The sequence below is a fragment of the Jaculus jaculus genome, chromosome 17, assembly GCF_020740685.1.
Source record: "Jaculus jaculus isolate mJacJac1 chromosome 17, mJacJac1.mat.Y.cur, whole genome shotgun sequence".
In the NCBI taxonomy this organism is placed as follows: domain Eukaryota; kingdom Metazoa; phylum Chordata; class Mammalia; order Rodentia; family Dipodidae; genus Jaculus; species Jaculus jaculus.
Window position 1 is genome coordinate 11,972,538 of NC_059118.1, and position 16,334 is coordinate 11,988,871.

The 16,334-nt window shown below is 45.2% G+C and overlaps 1 protein-coding gene across 40 annotated transcripts in view; it reads right to left on the minus strand.

The window, feature by feature from the left end:
* The window catches only part of Clasp2 (cytoplasmic linker associated protein 2), a 208,582-nt gene that overhangs the window by 14,843 nt on the left and 177,405 nt on the right, over positions 1-16,334 (minus strand). For all 40 annotated transcript variants that reach the window (XM_045136851.1, XM_045136845.1, XM_045136850.1 and 37 more), the window contains 5 exons: positions 15,562-15,715; positions 11,615-11,843; positions 8,302-8,495; positions 5,800-5,928; positions 825-1,031 (listed from right to left, as the gene is read on the minus strand). In XM_045136851.1, coding sequence (XP_044992786.1) covers positions 825-1,031; positions 5,800-5,928; positions 8,302-8,495; positions 11,615-11,843; positions 15,562-15,715 — 913 coding nt within the window. The remainder of the gene's footprint in view (positions 1-824; positions 1,032-5,799; positions 5,929-8,301; positions 8,496-11,614; positions 11,844-15,561; positions 15,716-16,334) is intronic.

Here is a 16,334-nt window from a genome sequence, read left to right on the forward strand (position 1 = left end):
TATATGAATGGGTTTCTGTGGATAGACAAAATTCTTAATCCATCTCTAACTCTTTATTTTTTATTTTTTATTTTTTGTTTTTTTGAGGTAGGATCTCGCTATAGCTCAGGCTGACCTGGAATTCACTATGCATTCTCAGGGTGACCTCAACTTTAGGTGCCCCTCCTGCCTTGGCCTCCTGAGTGCTGGGATTAAAGGCGTGAACCACCACATTTGGCTCGTCTATGACTCTTACTTGATATAACTACTTTACAGAAAAATCTGTCAGTAGATTTGTTTCCACATGTGCAGAATACATGAAGACATTACTCAGAAATTCACTATAATAGTTACATTAGTAAAAACAGGGGGAAATGCCAGGTATGGTGGCATATGCCTTTAATCCCAGCATTTATGAAACAGAAGGAAGAGTCTGAGGCCAGTCTAGGACCACATAGTAAATTCCAAGTCAGCCTGGGCTAGAGGGAGACCCTACCTTGGGGGGGGGGGGTAAAGGAAAAAAAAAGAGAAACCCAAATATTCATCTATGAATGTGTAAATAAGCAAACTGTAGTACATACATAAAGGTCTGGTATTCCACCCGTGAAAAACTTCTCATCCATGTGACCCTATGGATGACCGGGGCACTAGTAGTACCTGTTATGTAGGACGCACCACAGCACAGCTACCCCTGCCCCCCTGTACCCACACCCAAGCAGCTCTGAGAAGCCTTTCTCCCAAACACTGCGGACGGTAGGAAGGCGTCACGCCACCACCAGTGTTGCTTGTAAAATGGCTAACAAGCCACATGCAGACGGCCTGTTCCTCCACGCTTTGTATCTTACCTGGATTAGGCCTGGCATAATCTCTGGCAAAAGCAGATTAAGAGTCTCCTTGGACACTCTCTCTATGACTCTTGTTTGCATTTTTATCGCAGCCAGGTTAATGGGGTAGTCCGCAGTCTGTATGATAGGGCACAGCACCTTGATGCACTGCTCTGCGCTGATGGACGTGGCCAGCACCGCCGCCGCCTCCTCGGCAGACCTCACCACCTGAAACGAGACAGCAAGCACGCTGCAAGGGGCTTTGCAAGCCTTTCACTAAATCCTCCTCGGCAGACCTCACCACCTGAAACGAGACGGCAAGCAGGCTGCAAGGGGCTTTGCAAGCCTTTCACTAAATCCTGAAGGATGACCTTTGCGGTGTTTAAAGATGTCACTGTGAATTGCTTTGAAAATACTACAATAAGCACATAAACATACAAAGTAAGGGTAGCATCAGACGGCAAACGCCTACATTGTTGAAGCTGGAAGAGGACTACGTGGGCTGTTTCACCGGTCTCCCTTTCTGTTCTCCTGGCATTGGCTAGAGACTGACTGACTGGAGATATATGTTTCCTCCGTTGCACAGGCTGGCCTGGATTCTGCACTCAAGCGATCCTCCTGAGTAGGTAGAACTACAGACATGCGCCACCATGCTTGTTACATGCTATACTACATTACATCACGTCACATCACATGTATTTGATACTCGGCATTCAACCCAGGGCTTCACGTGTGCTAGCTAAACACAGTACCAGTGAGCGGTAACCCCAACCTCTAAGATGTTAAAATCTGGCTGGGGTCCATTTGCTTAGACGGTAATGGGAATGGAGTCCTTACAGGCAAAAAGAGGCTCTTAAGTACCCTAACTCCCAAAAAGCTTGTGCCTCTTTTATCACATCAGCTTGAAATCAAATACAAATCCCATCACTGTGTTACCCAAAGTCAACATGCCATTCCGCTTTCTTTCAGTGGTTCTCTTTCCTCTGTACTGGTTTGAGGAGGTCAAACACTGGTTGGAAATGAAGAGAAATGGCCGACTGCCTCATTAGAGTTTGTATTCCTGAAGGTGCTCTTGAAGACAGAGAACATCTGTCTTGTGATGCTCCTTTGGTAACACCTCACTTCCCGCCTCGGTCAGAACGGAGCTCAGAAGGAAGTAAAATATAAACCCGAATGCAGAAAGCCAGGGCTCACTCAGGTGGAGCACCTTCACAATGCCAACCTGGCGGGCGTGGTGGTGTACACGTTTAATCTCAACTATTGGGAAGCAGAGGTAGGAAGATCTTCTTGAGTTTGAGGCCAGCCGGAGACTACATAACAAATTGCAGGTCAGCCTGGGCTAAACAGAGACCCCACCTGGCCAAAAAAAAAAAACAAAAACCAAAAGAAAAAAGAATGTCAAATTCTGTTTTTGGTAAAGAAAGAAAATCTACTGGAATTATTTTGGTCAGAAGTTAACTAAAAGCTAGATACTAGCCAGGCGTGGTGGCGCACGCCTTTAATCCCAGCACTTGGGAGGCAGAGGTAGGAGGAGCGCTGTGAGTTTGAGGCCACCCTGAGACTACATAGTGAATTCCAGGTCAGCCTGGGCTAGAGTGAGACCCTACCTCAAAAAAACAACAAAAACAACAACAAAAAAAGCTAGATACTGCCTTTTAAACATCCACTGAGGTGCTACTGAGTTAACAAAAACCAGTTTGAAATCCAGGAAGAAGACTATACAATTCACTATTCTAGAAGAGTCTTTTATCTTTTAAACAATGGCAAAGAAGGGCTGGAGAGATGGCTTAGTGGTAAGGCACTTGCCTCCAAAGCCAAAGAACTCAGGTTTGACTCCCCAGGACCCTCATAAACCAGATGCACGGATGGCACATGCGTCTGGAGTTCATTCGCAGCAGCTGGAGACCCTGGTGTACCCATTCTCTCTCTCTCTGCCTTTCTCTCTACCAAATAAGTTTTTAAAAAGTAAAAGATGGGGCTGGGGAGATGGCTTAGCGGTTAAGCGCTTGCCTGTGAAGCCTAAGGACCCCGGTTCGAGGCTCGGTTCCCCAGGTCCCACGTTAGCCAGATGCACAAGGGGGCGCACGCGTCTGGAGTTCGTTTGCAGAGGCTGGAGGCCCTGGCGCGCCCATTCTCTCTCTCTTCTTCTATCTGTCTTTCTCTCTGTGTCTGTTGCTTTCAAATAAATAATAATTAAAAAAAAAAAAGTAAAAGATGGAGGTAGGAGGATCAGTTCAAGGTCAGATGAGATTGAGGCCAACCTGGATTACATGAAACCGTACCCCACAAAAATCCAAAGTTAACAATATTGAGATGCATTTTCAAATGGCAATATGCTAAGCATCTTTTCACATGCACGTTGCTGCAGGTATATTCCTCCCCCCACCCCCCGTATATTCTTGAGAAATGTCTGTCTGGATACACTGTAAACCCTGGGTTGTCTTTTCATTGTTGAGCTGAACGAGGTCATAAGGGATCTGTAAAACATTTTCTCCTCTTTTCACTTTCCTCATTTAAAAAATATATTTTATTTATTTATTTCAGAAAAAGAGGTGGGGGGGGAGGGAGAGAGGGAGGGAGAGTGGGCGCACCAGGGCCTCCAGCCTCTGCAAATGAACTCCACAGATGCATGCACCACCACCTTGTGCATCTGGCTAACGTGGGTCCTGGGGAATTAAACTCGGGTCCTCTGGCTTTGCAGGCAAGTGCCTTAACTACTAAGCTATCCCTCCACCCCCCTCATAATGTTTTTTAAACTTTTTAATTTTCATGCAGCATAACTTATTTGTTTTCCCCCTCCATGGCTACTCCTGCACTGGGAACTTCTCATTTAAGAAACTACCAAATAATCCAACTTGATACAAAGTCATCCTTCTTTCTGTGTAGGGATTATAAGGTTCTTACATTTTTCTTTGATCCACTCTAATTCACTACTAATTTCATGTTCCTCCTCAGCTGTCTGTATTCCATCAGATGCACCAACTGCTATCACTCAAGTGATTTTTCTAAGAAATGCAGTCTCTACTTCAAATGTCTGCTAATTATTTTTGAGATTAAAATAAAAATCTTCATGGTTATCTGATCAATGATGAAGAGAGAAGGTACCATCAATATAAAGTAAGGAAACATTTACGCAAATCTTCACCTTAAAATACTGTTTTGCCAGGTGTAGTGGTGCATGTTTTTAATCCCAGCACTTGGGAGGCAGAAGCAGAGGCAGGAGGATTGCTGTGGTTCAAGGCAAGCCTGGGCAAGAGCTAGACCCTAACTTAAAAAAAAAAGTTGTATTGGGCTGGAGGAATGGTTTAGCAGTTAAGGTGCATGCCTGCAAAGCCTAAGGAACCAGGTTCAAGTTCATTGTTCCCAAATAAGCCAGATGCACAAGGTGGCACATGCATCTGGAGTTTGTTTACAGTGGTTACAGTTCCTGGTGCACCCATTCTCTCTCCTCTATCTGCCTCTTTCTCTCTCTCTCAAATAAATATTTTTAAAAGTTGTCTTCTAACCCTTATTGAGTAATGCTCATATCTATGTATATCGCACAGTCAATTACGACTTAAAACACAATGCTTTTTAAAATCGTCACTTGTTACTTAGGTTGGTGAAAACTAAAAGCAAACTTTAGAAAATAAAATTGGGTAAAGGTTTACGTCAGGCAATAGGTCATAATATCACCATATTCATGTAATAGCACATATATATTTTGAGGGTGCTAGAGGTTGAACCCAGGGCCATACTGCTACTGAGCTATCTCCTCAGCCCTCTTACCTCATGCAATAGAAAAAAAGTTATGTTTTTATTTATTTATTTATTATTATTATTATTATTATTTTGGTTTTTCAAGGTAGGGACTCAAGCCTACTCTAGCCCAGGCTGAACTGGAATTCACTATGTAGTCTCAGGGTGGCCTCGAACTCACAGCGATCCTCCTAATTCTGCCTCCCGAGTGCTGGGATTAAAGGCGTGCGCCACCATGTCCGGCATGCTTGCATTTAAAACAAAACAAAACTACACACACACACACACACACACACACACACACACACACACACACACACTTAATCTGAGAGAACGGGCGCGCCAGGGCCTCCTCCAACCACAAATGAACTCCAGATGCATGCGCCTCCTTCTGCATCTGGCTTACGTGGGACCTGGAGAGTTGAACTGAGATTCTTTGGCTTTGCAGGCAAACACCTTAATCACTAAGCCATCTCTCCAGCCCATCACCTTTTTGGTTTAATGTGCAGCCCAGGCTGGCCTCGAGCTCCTGAGCCTCCCACCTCAGCCTCTTCAGCAGTTTACTGCTGGTGTGCACCGTCACAACCGGCTACGCTTGCATGTTAATCAGGTTTTACAGTAAGTACCAAGTATTCATGAAGGAACTATGAAGGAAGATAATTAGGGGTGGAGAGATGGCTCAGCAGTTAAAGGCACTTGCTTGCAAAGCCTGACAGCCAAGGTTCAAGTCCCCAGTCCCCACGTAAAGCCAGAAGCACAAAGTGGTGCACATGTCTGGGGGCTGTTTGTCATGACAGGAGGTCCTGGTGAGTATGTACGCATGTACGCGCGCACGCACACACACACACACACACACACACACACACACATTCTCTCTCTCAATAAGCAAAAAAACTTTTTGTTGGGAGGGGTTTAAGGTAGGGTCTCACTCTAGCTCAGATTGACCTGGAATTCACTCTGTAGTCTCAGGGTGGCCTCGAACTCAAAGCGATCCTCCCACCTCTGCCTCCTGAGTGCTGGGATTAAAGGCGTGCGCGCAGTTACAAAAACCATTTTTTGAAAACGAAGTTATATTTAGGTATGCATGGCGGCACACTCCTGTAACCCCAGCACTTGCAATGCTGCAAGTCTGAGATGAGTCAGCTACACAGTGAGATCTAGGCAAGCCTGAACTGTAGGGACAGATCGTGTCTTCAAAATGGCTCAATGAAGAGAACTTTGGCGGCAAGAGCACAGACTCCCTGTACCGGCAGCTTACCTCTTTATGGGGGTCTCTATGTGCTTCTAACGTCTTCATCACAGTCAACTCTGCGTAGTTCTTGAACCGTGCTGGTTGATGCCTGAGGATTTCTTTTAAAACCTTTAGTGCCAAAGCCCTTATTGTAGGCTAAGGAGAAATAGGTAAATGCTTTTAAGTTTTTGGATGGCAAAAAATCTTCTAACTGTCCCCCTCCCTGAAGTAGGGTCTCACTATAGCCCAGGCTGACCTGGAATTCACTATGTAGTCTCAGGGTGCCCTCGAACTCTCAGTGATCCTCCTACCTCTGCCTCCCAAGTGCTAGGATTAAAGGCGTGTGCCACCACACCTGGCTATCATTTTTTATTCCTATAACTTAAGCATCTTAAAATTGAAAGAACTGTAGACAGCTGCACAAAGAATATAGTACTGGGATGGAGAGATGGCTTAGCGGTTAAGGTGCTTACCCACTAGGCCAAATGACCCTGGTTCAATTCCCCAGGACCCACATAAAGCCAGATGCACAAGGTGGCACATGTGTCTGGAGTTTGTTTGCAGTGGCTGGAGGCCCTGGAGCACCTATTCTCTCTCTGCCTCTTTCTCAAATAAGCAAACAAAACATTGTTAGCTCCTTCCTTTCCTTCCTCCCTCCTCCCTTTTTTGAGAGAGACAGTTTGAATAAACATGGGCACACCAAGGCTTCTGGCCTCTCTAAATGAACTCCACATGCATATGCATGCATGCCACTTTGTGCATCTGGGGACTTGAACCAGAGCAAGCAAGCTTTGCAAGCAAGTGCCTTTGACCACCGAGCGATGCCTCAGCTCAGCAGCTGCTTTGATTATTCTTATCGGTTCTTCCTCGGCAGCTTAGGCGGGCCTGGATCACTCCCTCTGTAGCCCAGGGCTCCTGACAGATGGTGACGTACCGTCTCAGCCTCCTGAGAGCTGGGGTTCCAGGTAAGTGCTACCACGCCTGACTTTATCTCTTTTACATTCACAAACATTCAAGAAACAAAATTTTGACTAAAAAACCAATATTTATGGGAGCTGAAGAGACAGCTCTGACGACAAGGTGCTTGCAGCATAAACATGAGGACCTGAGCTTCACCCCTAGCACCCATGGAAAAAGCAGGGTGTAGTAGTTTATGCCTGTGGTCCCAGCACTGGGGAGGCAGAGAAGCGCGGGCCCTGGGTCTGGCTGAGCAGACTGGCCAGATTGGGAAGCTCCAGTTTCAATGAGACCTTGCCTCAAAAGTGAAATGACAGTGGCTGGGTGTGGTGGTAACATCTTTAATCCCAGTAGACATGGCAGAGAGGGTCCTTGTGAGGTCCAGGCCAGCCTGGGGATAGAATAAGACCTTACATCCAAAACAACAAACAAAACAAAACAAAACAAACAAAAACATATCAACAACAACAAACCCCACAGATGGGCAGCATCTGAGGAAGATACCTGACATTGATCTTGGAGACACACACACACACACACACACACACACACACACACAAAGGAACTTTTTCTTCTAGACAACTAATTTAAGAATTCAAAACAAGTAATCCATATATTCCTATACAACTCAACCTGCTACATTTGCTTTCTTTTTTTATTCCCACAACTTTTATTAACGTTTTCCATGATCATAAAGAATATCCCATGGTAATATCCACACCCCCCGGACATTTGCTTTCTCCTGCTGTCACACAACTGCTCAATACTGCTGAACTACGTGTTTACAAAACTGTATTTGATAGTGAAAATTCCATGTAGAAAAGAAGAGCACAATAACTCATGTTCTCAGTTTGCAAAGATGTGTAGGACCTGACCAATAAGCAATCTAAAAACACAAGCCAGGGCTGGAGAGATGGCTTAGCGGTTAAGCGCTTGCCTTTGAAGCCTAAGGACCCCGGTTCGAGGCTCGGTTCCCCAGGTCCCACGTTAGCCAGATGCACAAGGGGACACACGCGTCTGGAGTTTGTTTGCAGAGGCTGGAAGCCCTGGCGCGCCCATTCTCTCTCTCTCCCTCTATCTGTCTTTCTCTCTGTCTCTGTCGCTCTCAAATAAATAAATAAATAATTAGTTAATTAATTTTTAAAAAAAACACAAGCCAGGGCTGGGAAGGCCCTGGATCCAATCCCCAGTATACTCCCGAATAAAAATACAAATGAATTAAACTGTGACACTCTGAATGTGAATGCACCCCATAGTTTTATGTATTGGTTATTAAGCTGCCTAGTCAATCCCCAGCTAGTGGCAATCTGGGAGGTGGAGCCTTGCTAGAGGAGGTATGATGCCTGCAGAAGGGCCTGGAGTGTTAAAGCCCAGCTTGCCTTTGCCCGGCACGCTCACTTGCTGCTATCTCCCAGCTGCTGCGCAGACATCACAAGCCAAAACCAACCCTTCACTTCCAGATGCTACTTGGCTGGGTGCTTTGTCCTAGCGCTGAGAAGATGACTACAACACAAACAACCAAGAAAATGAGACAGGGAAGACAGACTATGATGTACGTATTCTGAAATTTACCTCTTTATCCCCAAGGGTCTCTAGCAATAAAAGCAATATTGTTTTGAAGTGTTCATCCCAAACACTGAATGACTCTTCCTGGGTTAGTTTCATGAGCTCATAGAGGGCAAGTTTTCTTTCTTCTACACGTTCATTATGATTAGACAGTTCCTTCAACAGCTCTGCAACCAGGTCAGAATGATCTAAGGAAAGATCTAGAAAATAACATATTAATTTGGTAACTTTATAGGCTGATTCATATATGGATATGACAACTTTATAATATAATGAAACACAGACAATCAATGTTGCGTATAAAAGGGTCAAAAATACATTAACCTCCACATTTTTAAATAGGTATTTTAATTTTATGTATTTACTTATTAGAGAGGGAGCGGGAGGGAGAGAATGGACAGGCCAGGGCCTCTGTCCACTGCAAACAAACTACAGATGCACGTGCCACTATGGGCAGCTGGGTTTACGTGGGTTCTAAAGAATCAAAACTGGGTCCTCAGGCTTCTCAGGCAAGGGCCTAAAGTGTTAAGCCATTTCTCCAGCCCCCAATTTTCTTCAGAAAAGAGCATGTATCCCGTGGGGTCATAGTAAGGACCTGGGCCCAGAGTAAACTCACTAATATTAATTTTCTTTGTGTTCTTCTGACAAATAGTGATGCAAGTACAATTCTGATAGCTATTGTTGCAAATGAAATGACGACAGATAATAAAAAAGATAACTATAACACAACTACTTTTCTGGTTTAACTGAGGGCTGTCCCTGACAAAAATCCTGATCTCTTCTACAAACACTATCTTGAAGATGCTCAGAGAGGGCTGGGCGTGGTGGCACATGCCTTTAATCCCAGTACTCAGGAGGTAGAGGGAGAAGGATCACTATGAGTTTGAGGCCAGTCTGAGACTACATAGTGAATTCCAGGGCAGCCTGGGACAGAATACATCCCTGATACTGAAAACCTACAATAGGAGTAGTCATGAGCCCTAGTGGTATAACATCTGTTGGTGTCTGCAAAATGTATGTATTACGCTCACCAAACTGCCAAGTAAGCACTTCTCTTAATGTTTATACCCACATATTAATGCTACTCTCACTTTTGGTTACAGAAACTTCTCTTTTCAGATGGCAGTGACCTTGGGATAACGCAGAAGGCACTATGGTGCTGAGAAGAAGTGACAGAGGAGTGCTCAGCACTGCAACATCTCGATGACACCTTCCAAGGCTCAGGGTCCATTGCAGAAGAGGTGGTGGAAAGAATGTAAGGGTACCCCAAAGGAAGGGTAGGACTCCTTACAATGTGCTCCTCCAGACATAAAATGGCTTGGATATCCACGACCTCACAGTGCCTGACACTACCTACACAAGACCATCATAAGAGGAAGAAAAGATCACTGGCATCAAAGTAAGAAAAGAGGTTGACTGAGTGGGTAGGGGATATGATGGAGAGTCGAGTGTCAACGGGGAAAGTGGGGGTACGGAAGGAATTACCATTGGATATTGCTTACAATTACGGAAGTTATCAATTAAAAGTAAATAAACAAAAGAAAAAAAAGAAAAATGAATAGTCTTAAACATGTGTGAGATATCATCAACTGGACAAATATCCTTTATTACCAAGCCAGTTGTGTAACAATGGGCGTGGTGGCACACACCTTTGGCATGGTGGTGCACTTTTTAATTCCAGAACTCGGGAGGCTGAGGTAGCAGAATCACTGTGCGTTCAAGGCCACCCTGAGACTCCACAGTGAACTCTAGGTCAGCCTGGGCTAGAATAAGACCCTATCTTGAAAAAACAAACAAACAAAAAAAAAAGTAAAAGAAAAAAAGCAACAGCAGCAGCCAGGTGTGGTGGTGCACACCTTTAGGCCCAGCACTCAAGAGACAGCGGTGTATTAATTCAGAAGAGAATTCCTTATCAGTAAGGACTGGTCCTAGTGGATCCTCGCTTCTCCCGCACCCTCTCTGGGCCTTACAAAAGTACACTGCACTGCACTACTGTTTCCACAGGCGACAACAAGCTTAGAGGGTGACCATCACAGCAAGAGACATAGAGTAGTCACTGCTAGATCTGCTGACCTAACCCAGTTGTGACCTGACTTCACGAATACAGTACCTAATGGTGCCATTTCCTAATCAAAGAGCACAGAATTTCATACTAAAAGGGTTGTTACAAACAATGGGGATTTCTTTAAAAGGTTTTGTCATTCTGGTATACAAATTAATGACTATCCAGGCATGGTGGCACATGCCTTTAATCCTAGCACTTGGGAGGCAGAGTTCAAGGCTACCCTGAATTCTAGGTCTGCTTGAGCTAGAGTGAGAGCCTAACATTAAAAAATAATAATAGTAATAATAATGCCCAAATGATGTAGGTGAGAGGTAAACTAATTCGTAAGCCGCAGTGACTGTCTCTGGGAGAACACTAGGGCCGACTTTGATTTTGAGGATGCTGTCAAGATCCACTATCGTATTTCTCACCATGGGGAAGAAAATTACCAAACCATTAGAAACAAGGTCCTGCAGACTGGTTATAGCTTTCTTTCTAAGTCTGTTTTAACATGTATGTACACATATATATATTTATTTTCTGAGACAGGGTCTCATGTCTTAAAATAAGTATGTAGCTGAGGATAACCAGCTCCCACAGATTGGGAGAGCACATTCTGTGATGATTAATCTTGACTGTCAACTTGACAGGGTTTGTTTATTTTTATTTATTTGAGACAGAGAAAAAGAGGTAGACAGAGTGGGTATGGGCAAACGAACTTCAGGCACATGTAGCACTTTGTACATCTGGCCATCAAGCTTTACCAGCAAGCACCTTTAACCACTGAGCCATCTTCCCAGCCCTTGAGAGGATTTAAAATCACCATGGAAACATTCAATTCTAGGTGTGTCTGAGTATGCTTTCAGAAAGGTTTAACTGAGGGAACAATGGACCTGAATATTGGTAGGTTCATCCTAAGGGTTGGGTTCCAGATAGAATGGAAAAACAAAAGAAAAGAAAGTGAGCTGAGCACCAGCATTTCTCTCTCTGCCGTCTGACTGTGGACACGATGTGACCAGCTGCCTCACACTCCTTCACCATGGCCCCTCTGCCATGATGGAATGTGCCCTCAGACTGTGAGCCACAACAAGCCCTTCCTTCCTTAAGTAGCCTCCGCAACGTACTTTGTAACAGCAACAAGTGTAGTAGTAAATACACATTCCTAATTCCTCCAATCCTTACGTGCGATGGAGTCTCAATAAAAGAGCAAATGCATTCCATTCTCTTCACTGATCACCAGTCCTCCAAAATGCAGGAAGCAGCAGTGAGACATACCATCAGGAAACTGGTCAGCATCATCATCAAACATGGCTTCCTTGAGGGCTGACTTGTTGAAGGGACTGATGCCATCTGAATAGTTATATGGATTATAGTCTCGAGACCGGGGCGAGGAGTGAGCAGGCACTGAATGCAGCAGCGATGCTTTGTTATCAAGAGCTGTGTGGGCTGCGTCGGGAGCGTCACCTCCTGCTCTTGGATCTGCCATCCCAGGACCACCGCACATCTGTTGATGACAAGGACGAGGCACATTGTCAAACATCCGCTCCCCATTCTAAAAAGGTCGTTCTGCTACAGCTTCCGAGGCTGCTTAAGAAAGTTAACAAACCAGCTAAAAAGAAATTAATGACAAAGAGCAAGAGTTGAAAGTTATACTGCAAACAGAAAAGCTTCTAGTGAAGATGAAACCAAAGGTGAAGGCTGTGAGCCACGGAACAAGACTCCTGCCAGTGCCTGCAACTGAGTCAGAGACATGTGGCGCTGGCCAAACCTCTCCATCCCAGCAAGAGTCAAAGAGGTCTGCTCTGCACAGCAAAATGGAGCTGTGGATGTAGCTCACTGGGAGAGGGCTTGTCTCTCCACGTAAGGCTCTGAGTTTAACCCCTCATGATGGGGGAAAAGGCATCTTTGAAATATGGCATGATATCATCATGTAATTCACTACCTTAATAAAAGAGCCCGCCAGCTTTTACTTCTGTGTTGCTGGCCCACTCCCATCCAGAAAGGCTTACAAGGTCTGTATAATTTTCTTTTGAGGAGAGTCTTACTCTAGCCCAGGCTGACCTCAAACTCATAATGATCCTCCTACCTCAGCCTCCCCAAGTACTGGGGATTGGAGAAGTGAGCAACCACATCTGGCATAATTTTTTAAGGCAGGAAGTAACACTCCTATTTTTCTAATGAAGTCACTGGTGCTTACTAAGAACCACTTGATTAGGCACTACCTGCCAAGCTCAGGAATTTGAACACACTTAGAGAATCCACTATTTGAAATTGCACCTTTACCATGCTGTGTTTGGAGAAAAAACAGAAAAACCCAAGTGTCATTGATACAGGGATTCTTACTAACTTGCTGTTGTTACCACATGTAGCTTTCAAGACAGGGAACTCAGAGCTGGGTGGAAAAATGGTATTTTGTTTTGTTTGTTTCTTTTTTAAAAAAAATTTTATTGTGGGGGGGGGGGGAGAGAAAATGAGAATGGTTGTGCCAGGGCCTTTAGCCACTGCAAGCGAATTACAGACGCATGTGCCCTTTTGTGCATCTGGCTTACATGAGTCCTAGGGAATCGAACTGGGGTCCTTAGGCTTCACAGGCAAATGCCTTAACCACTAAGCCATTTCACCAGTCCCCTCATTTGTTTTTTTGGAGGCAGGTCTTGGTCTGGCCCAGGCTGACCAGGAACTCACTCTGTAGTTCCAGCCTGGCCTCAAACTCAAGGCAATTTTCCTGCCTCTGTCTGCTGAGTACAGTGATGAAAGGTGTGTTCCACCATTCCTGGCTGTAAAACTGTGTTCTTGCCAGTGATTTTCCTAGTGCAGGACAACCATGCAGGCATAAGAAAAGCCAAGCAAGGGGAGGGGGAGGCAGGAAGGCAAAAGAGGGAGCACTGCAAAGATAACAAAGCAGTGCCATGGTCTGCAGCTCTGAATACCAAGCTGGGGGAAAAGAAGGGTGGTTTGTTTTAAGAGACAGCTAAGCTGCCAGAGACAAGTCCAAGAAGAAGCAGAATAAAAACTATCTTGAATATCCAGAGTCACTGCCCCCTCCACACACAAGGACTGACTGCTTTTCTCACAGTTCACAACCCACAACCCTAGGGGGATTACCAGCAATCCCACTGAGGTGGGGCCTCAGTGAAATGGGGGCATCAAGGAGGGAATGATGGTACCAACACAACATGTGTTTGTACAAAGTTTCTACTTAATAAAAACACAAAACAACTATCTTGTACAATGGCAGAGGCAGCCAGTTAAATAGTAACACTTATATATGTCAGAAAGGCAGGACATGACATTCTCAACTGGAGCCACTTAGACAAATGATGCAACCGCTTTCACTATGATTAATAAGGAACAGCATGTCCACGTTGGGCTGAGAGAATGACTGAGTGGACATAATGATGGCTGTGTAGGTACGAGTACCTGAGTCTGGGTCCCCAAAAGTCAAGTGAAAGCTACAATGCAGGCTGGGAAGATGGCTGAGAGGTTAAAGACACTTGCTTACAAGACTGTCTCCTGGATTCAATTCCCAAGGCATCCACAAGAAAGGAATTCACCAAGTGCAGCAAAGTATCTGGTGGGGTGCCCATATACACACAAGTATCTGGTGGGGTGCCCATATACACACAAGTATCTGGTGGGGTGCCCGTATACACACAAGTATCTGGTGGGGTGCCCGTATGCACACAAGTATCTGGTGGGGTGCCCATACACACAAGTATCTGGTGGGGTGCCCGTATACACACAAGTATCTGGTGGGGTGCCCGTACGCACACAAGTATCTGGTGGGGTGCCCGTACGCACACAAGTATCTGGTGGGGTGCCCGTACGCACACAAGTACCTGGTGGGGTGCCCGTACACACACAAGTATCTGGTGGGGTGCCTATACACACAGGCACACATGCGATGGGAGGATGGCGGGGGATGGATGAGCTGTAACCCCAGAGAGCCTAAGATGAGAAGCGAGAGGCGGACACACAAGAACCGCCTGGAAGCTTGCGGCCACACACGGGTGAAGGCAGCCCGAGGAGCAACGAGGACACGCTTGAGTGGAAGGGGGAACCACCCCCACGCGTGGTCTCTGCTCTCGACACGGGTGAGGCACACCCCACCTCCCAGAAACACAACTCATTTTATTTTTTTGGTTTTTTTGAGGCACGGTTTCACTCTAGCCCAGGCTGACCTGGAATCACTATGTAGTTTCAGGGTGGCCTCGAACTCACGGTGATCCTCCTACCTCTGCCACGCAAGTGCTGGGATTAAAGGCGTGCGCCACCACGCCCAGCAACAAATGTAAAATTTTATGAGATTAATGTTATGCTTCAGGGCAGGAAGTGTACCCAGTGGTAAGGCACCTGCCTAACATGACCAGAACTCTGGGTAAATGACTAACCACCATGTGCCATGGCCCACGTTCCACTCCTTCTTTCTATGATGCTCCAATTTCACAGCTATTTCGCAAGTCCTCAGCTTCCAGGCCACCTTTGCAATTGCTAGTTCTTTCACAGAATTCCTCTCCACATTGTGAATGACTTTATTTAAGTCTTCAAACAAACACCACCTTCTGACACAGGCCTCCGTTCCTCTAAAATATTACTCACCTACCTGCATGGCACATGCCAACCCCAAATTCCTCAGTAATTGCCTCACATAGAAATCACAAAGGAACTTGAGAGCAACAACTTTGTTCTGCAGATCTCATACTTAAAACTGGCTGGCAGGTGGCTGAATGCTTACAGAGTGGTCAGTCCCTAGACAACTACATGTGAAAACGACAGGAAAAAACCTAACAAAACAAGGTATACCATCATGGAAAAAGAACGAGCCTGCAGGGCTTTAGAGATGACTCAGCAGTTCAGGTGTTTGCCTGCAAACCCAAAGGGCCCAGGTTCAATTCCCAAAGACTCACGTAAGCCAGATGCACAGGTGGCGCATGTATCCCTGTAGCTTGTTTGCAGCAGCTGAAGGCCCTGACACACTCATTCTCTCTTTTTCTGAAATAAATATTTTTGTTTGTTTGTTTTTGTTTTTCGAGGTTAAGATCTCACTCTAGGTCAAGCTGACCTGGAATTCACTATGTAGTCTCAGGGTGGCCTTGAACTCACAGCGATCCTCCTACTTCTGCCTCCCAAGTGCTGGGATTAAAGGTGTGCACCACGATACCTGGCTCAATAAATAAAGTTATAAAAAAGAGCCTGCAATGTCAGAACATGAGAATACTCACTGAGTCTCCCTCATCTTTTCTAGAATCCCTTTTCAATGGCTCACTCATGTCCTCTTGGCTGCGGAAGCTGAAGTTCTGGATGGCCTCAGTGACACCTCTCAGGGAGCTGTAAATGTCTTCAGAGTTCATGTTCTCCGTGTCATAATCAAATGCACTGTGAAAAAGAACTAGTTTTACTTCTTTTTTAATTTTTTTTGAGTTTCAGAGACATGATCTCCCTTTGTAGCCTATGCTGGCCTTGAACTTATGGCAGTCCTCTTTCCTCAGGCTTCCAAATGCTGGGATTATAAATGAGCTATCCATACCTGGCTACTAACTTTTATTTATGCATAGGTTTTTTTTTTGAGGCCAGATTCCACTCTAGCCCAGGCTAACCTAGAATTCACTATGTAGTCTTAGGGTGACCTTGAACTCAAACAGATCTTCCTACCTCTGCATCCCAAGTGCTGGGATTAAAGGCATGTGCCACCACATCCAGCTATTTATGTATAATTTTAAAATATGGGAGCTGGAAAGATGGCTTAGTGGTTAAGGCATTTGCCTGCAAAGCCAAAAGATCCTGGCTCAACTCTCCAGGACCCACATAAGCCAGATGCACAAGGGGGTGCATGCATCTGGAGTTTGTTTACAGTGGCTGGAGGCCCTGGCACGCCTATTCTCTCCCTCCCAGTCTCTGCCTTTTTTCTCGCTCTCTAAAATAAATAAATAAAAACTTAAAAGAAATTAAAAATATATATATATATAAACACTATAGGCCAGAAATGGTGACATAT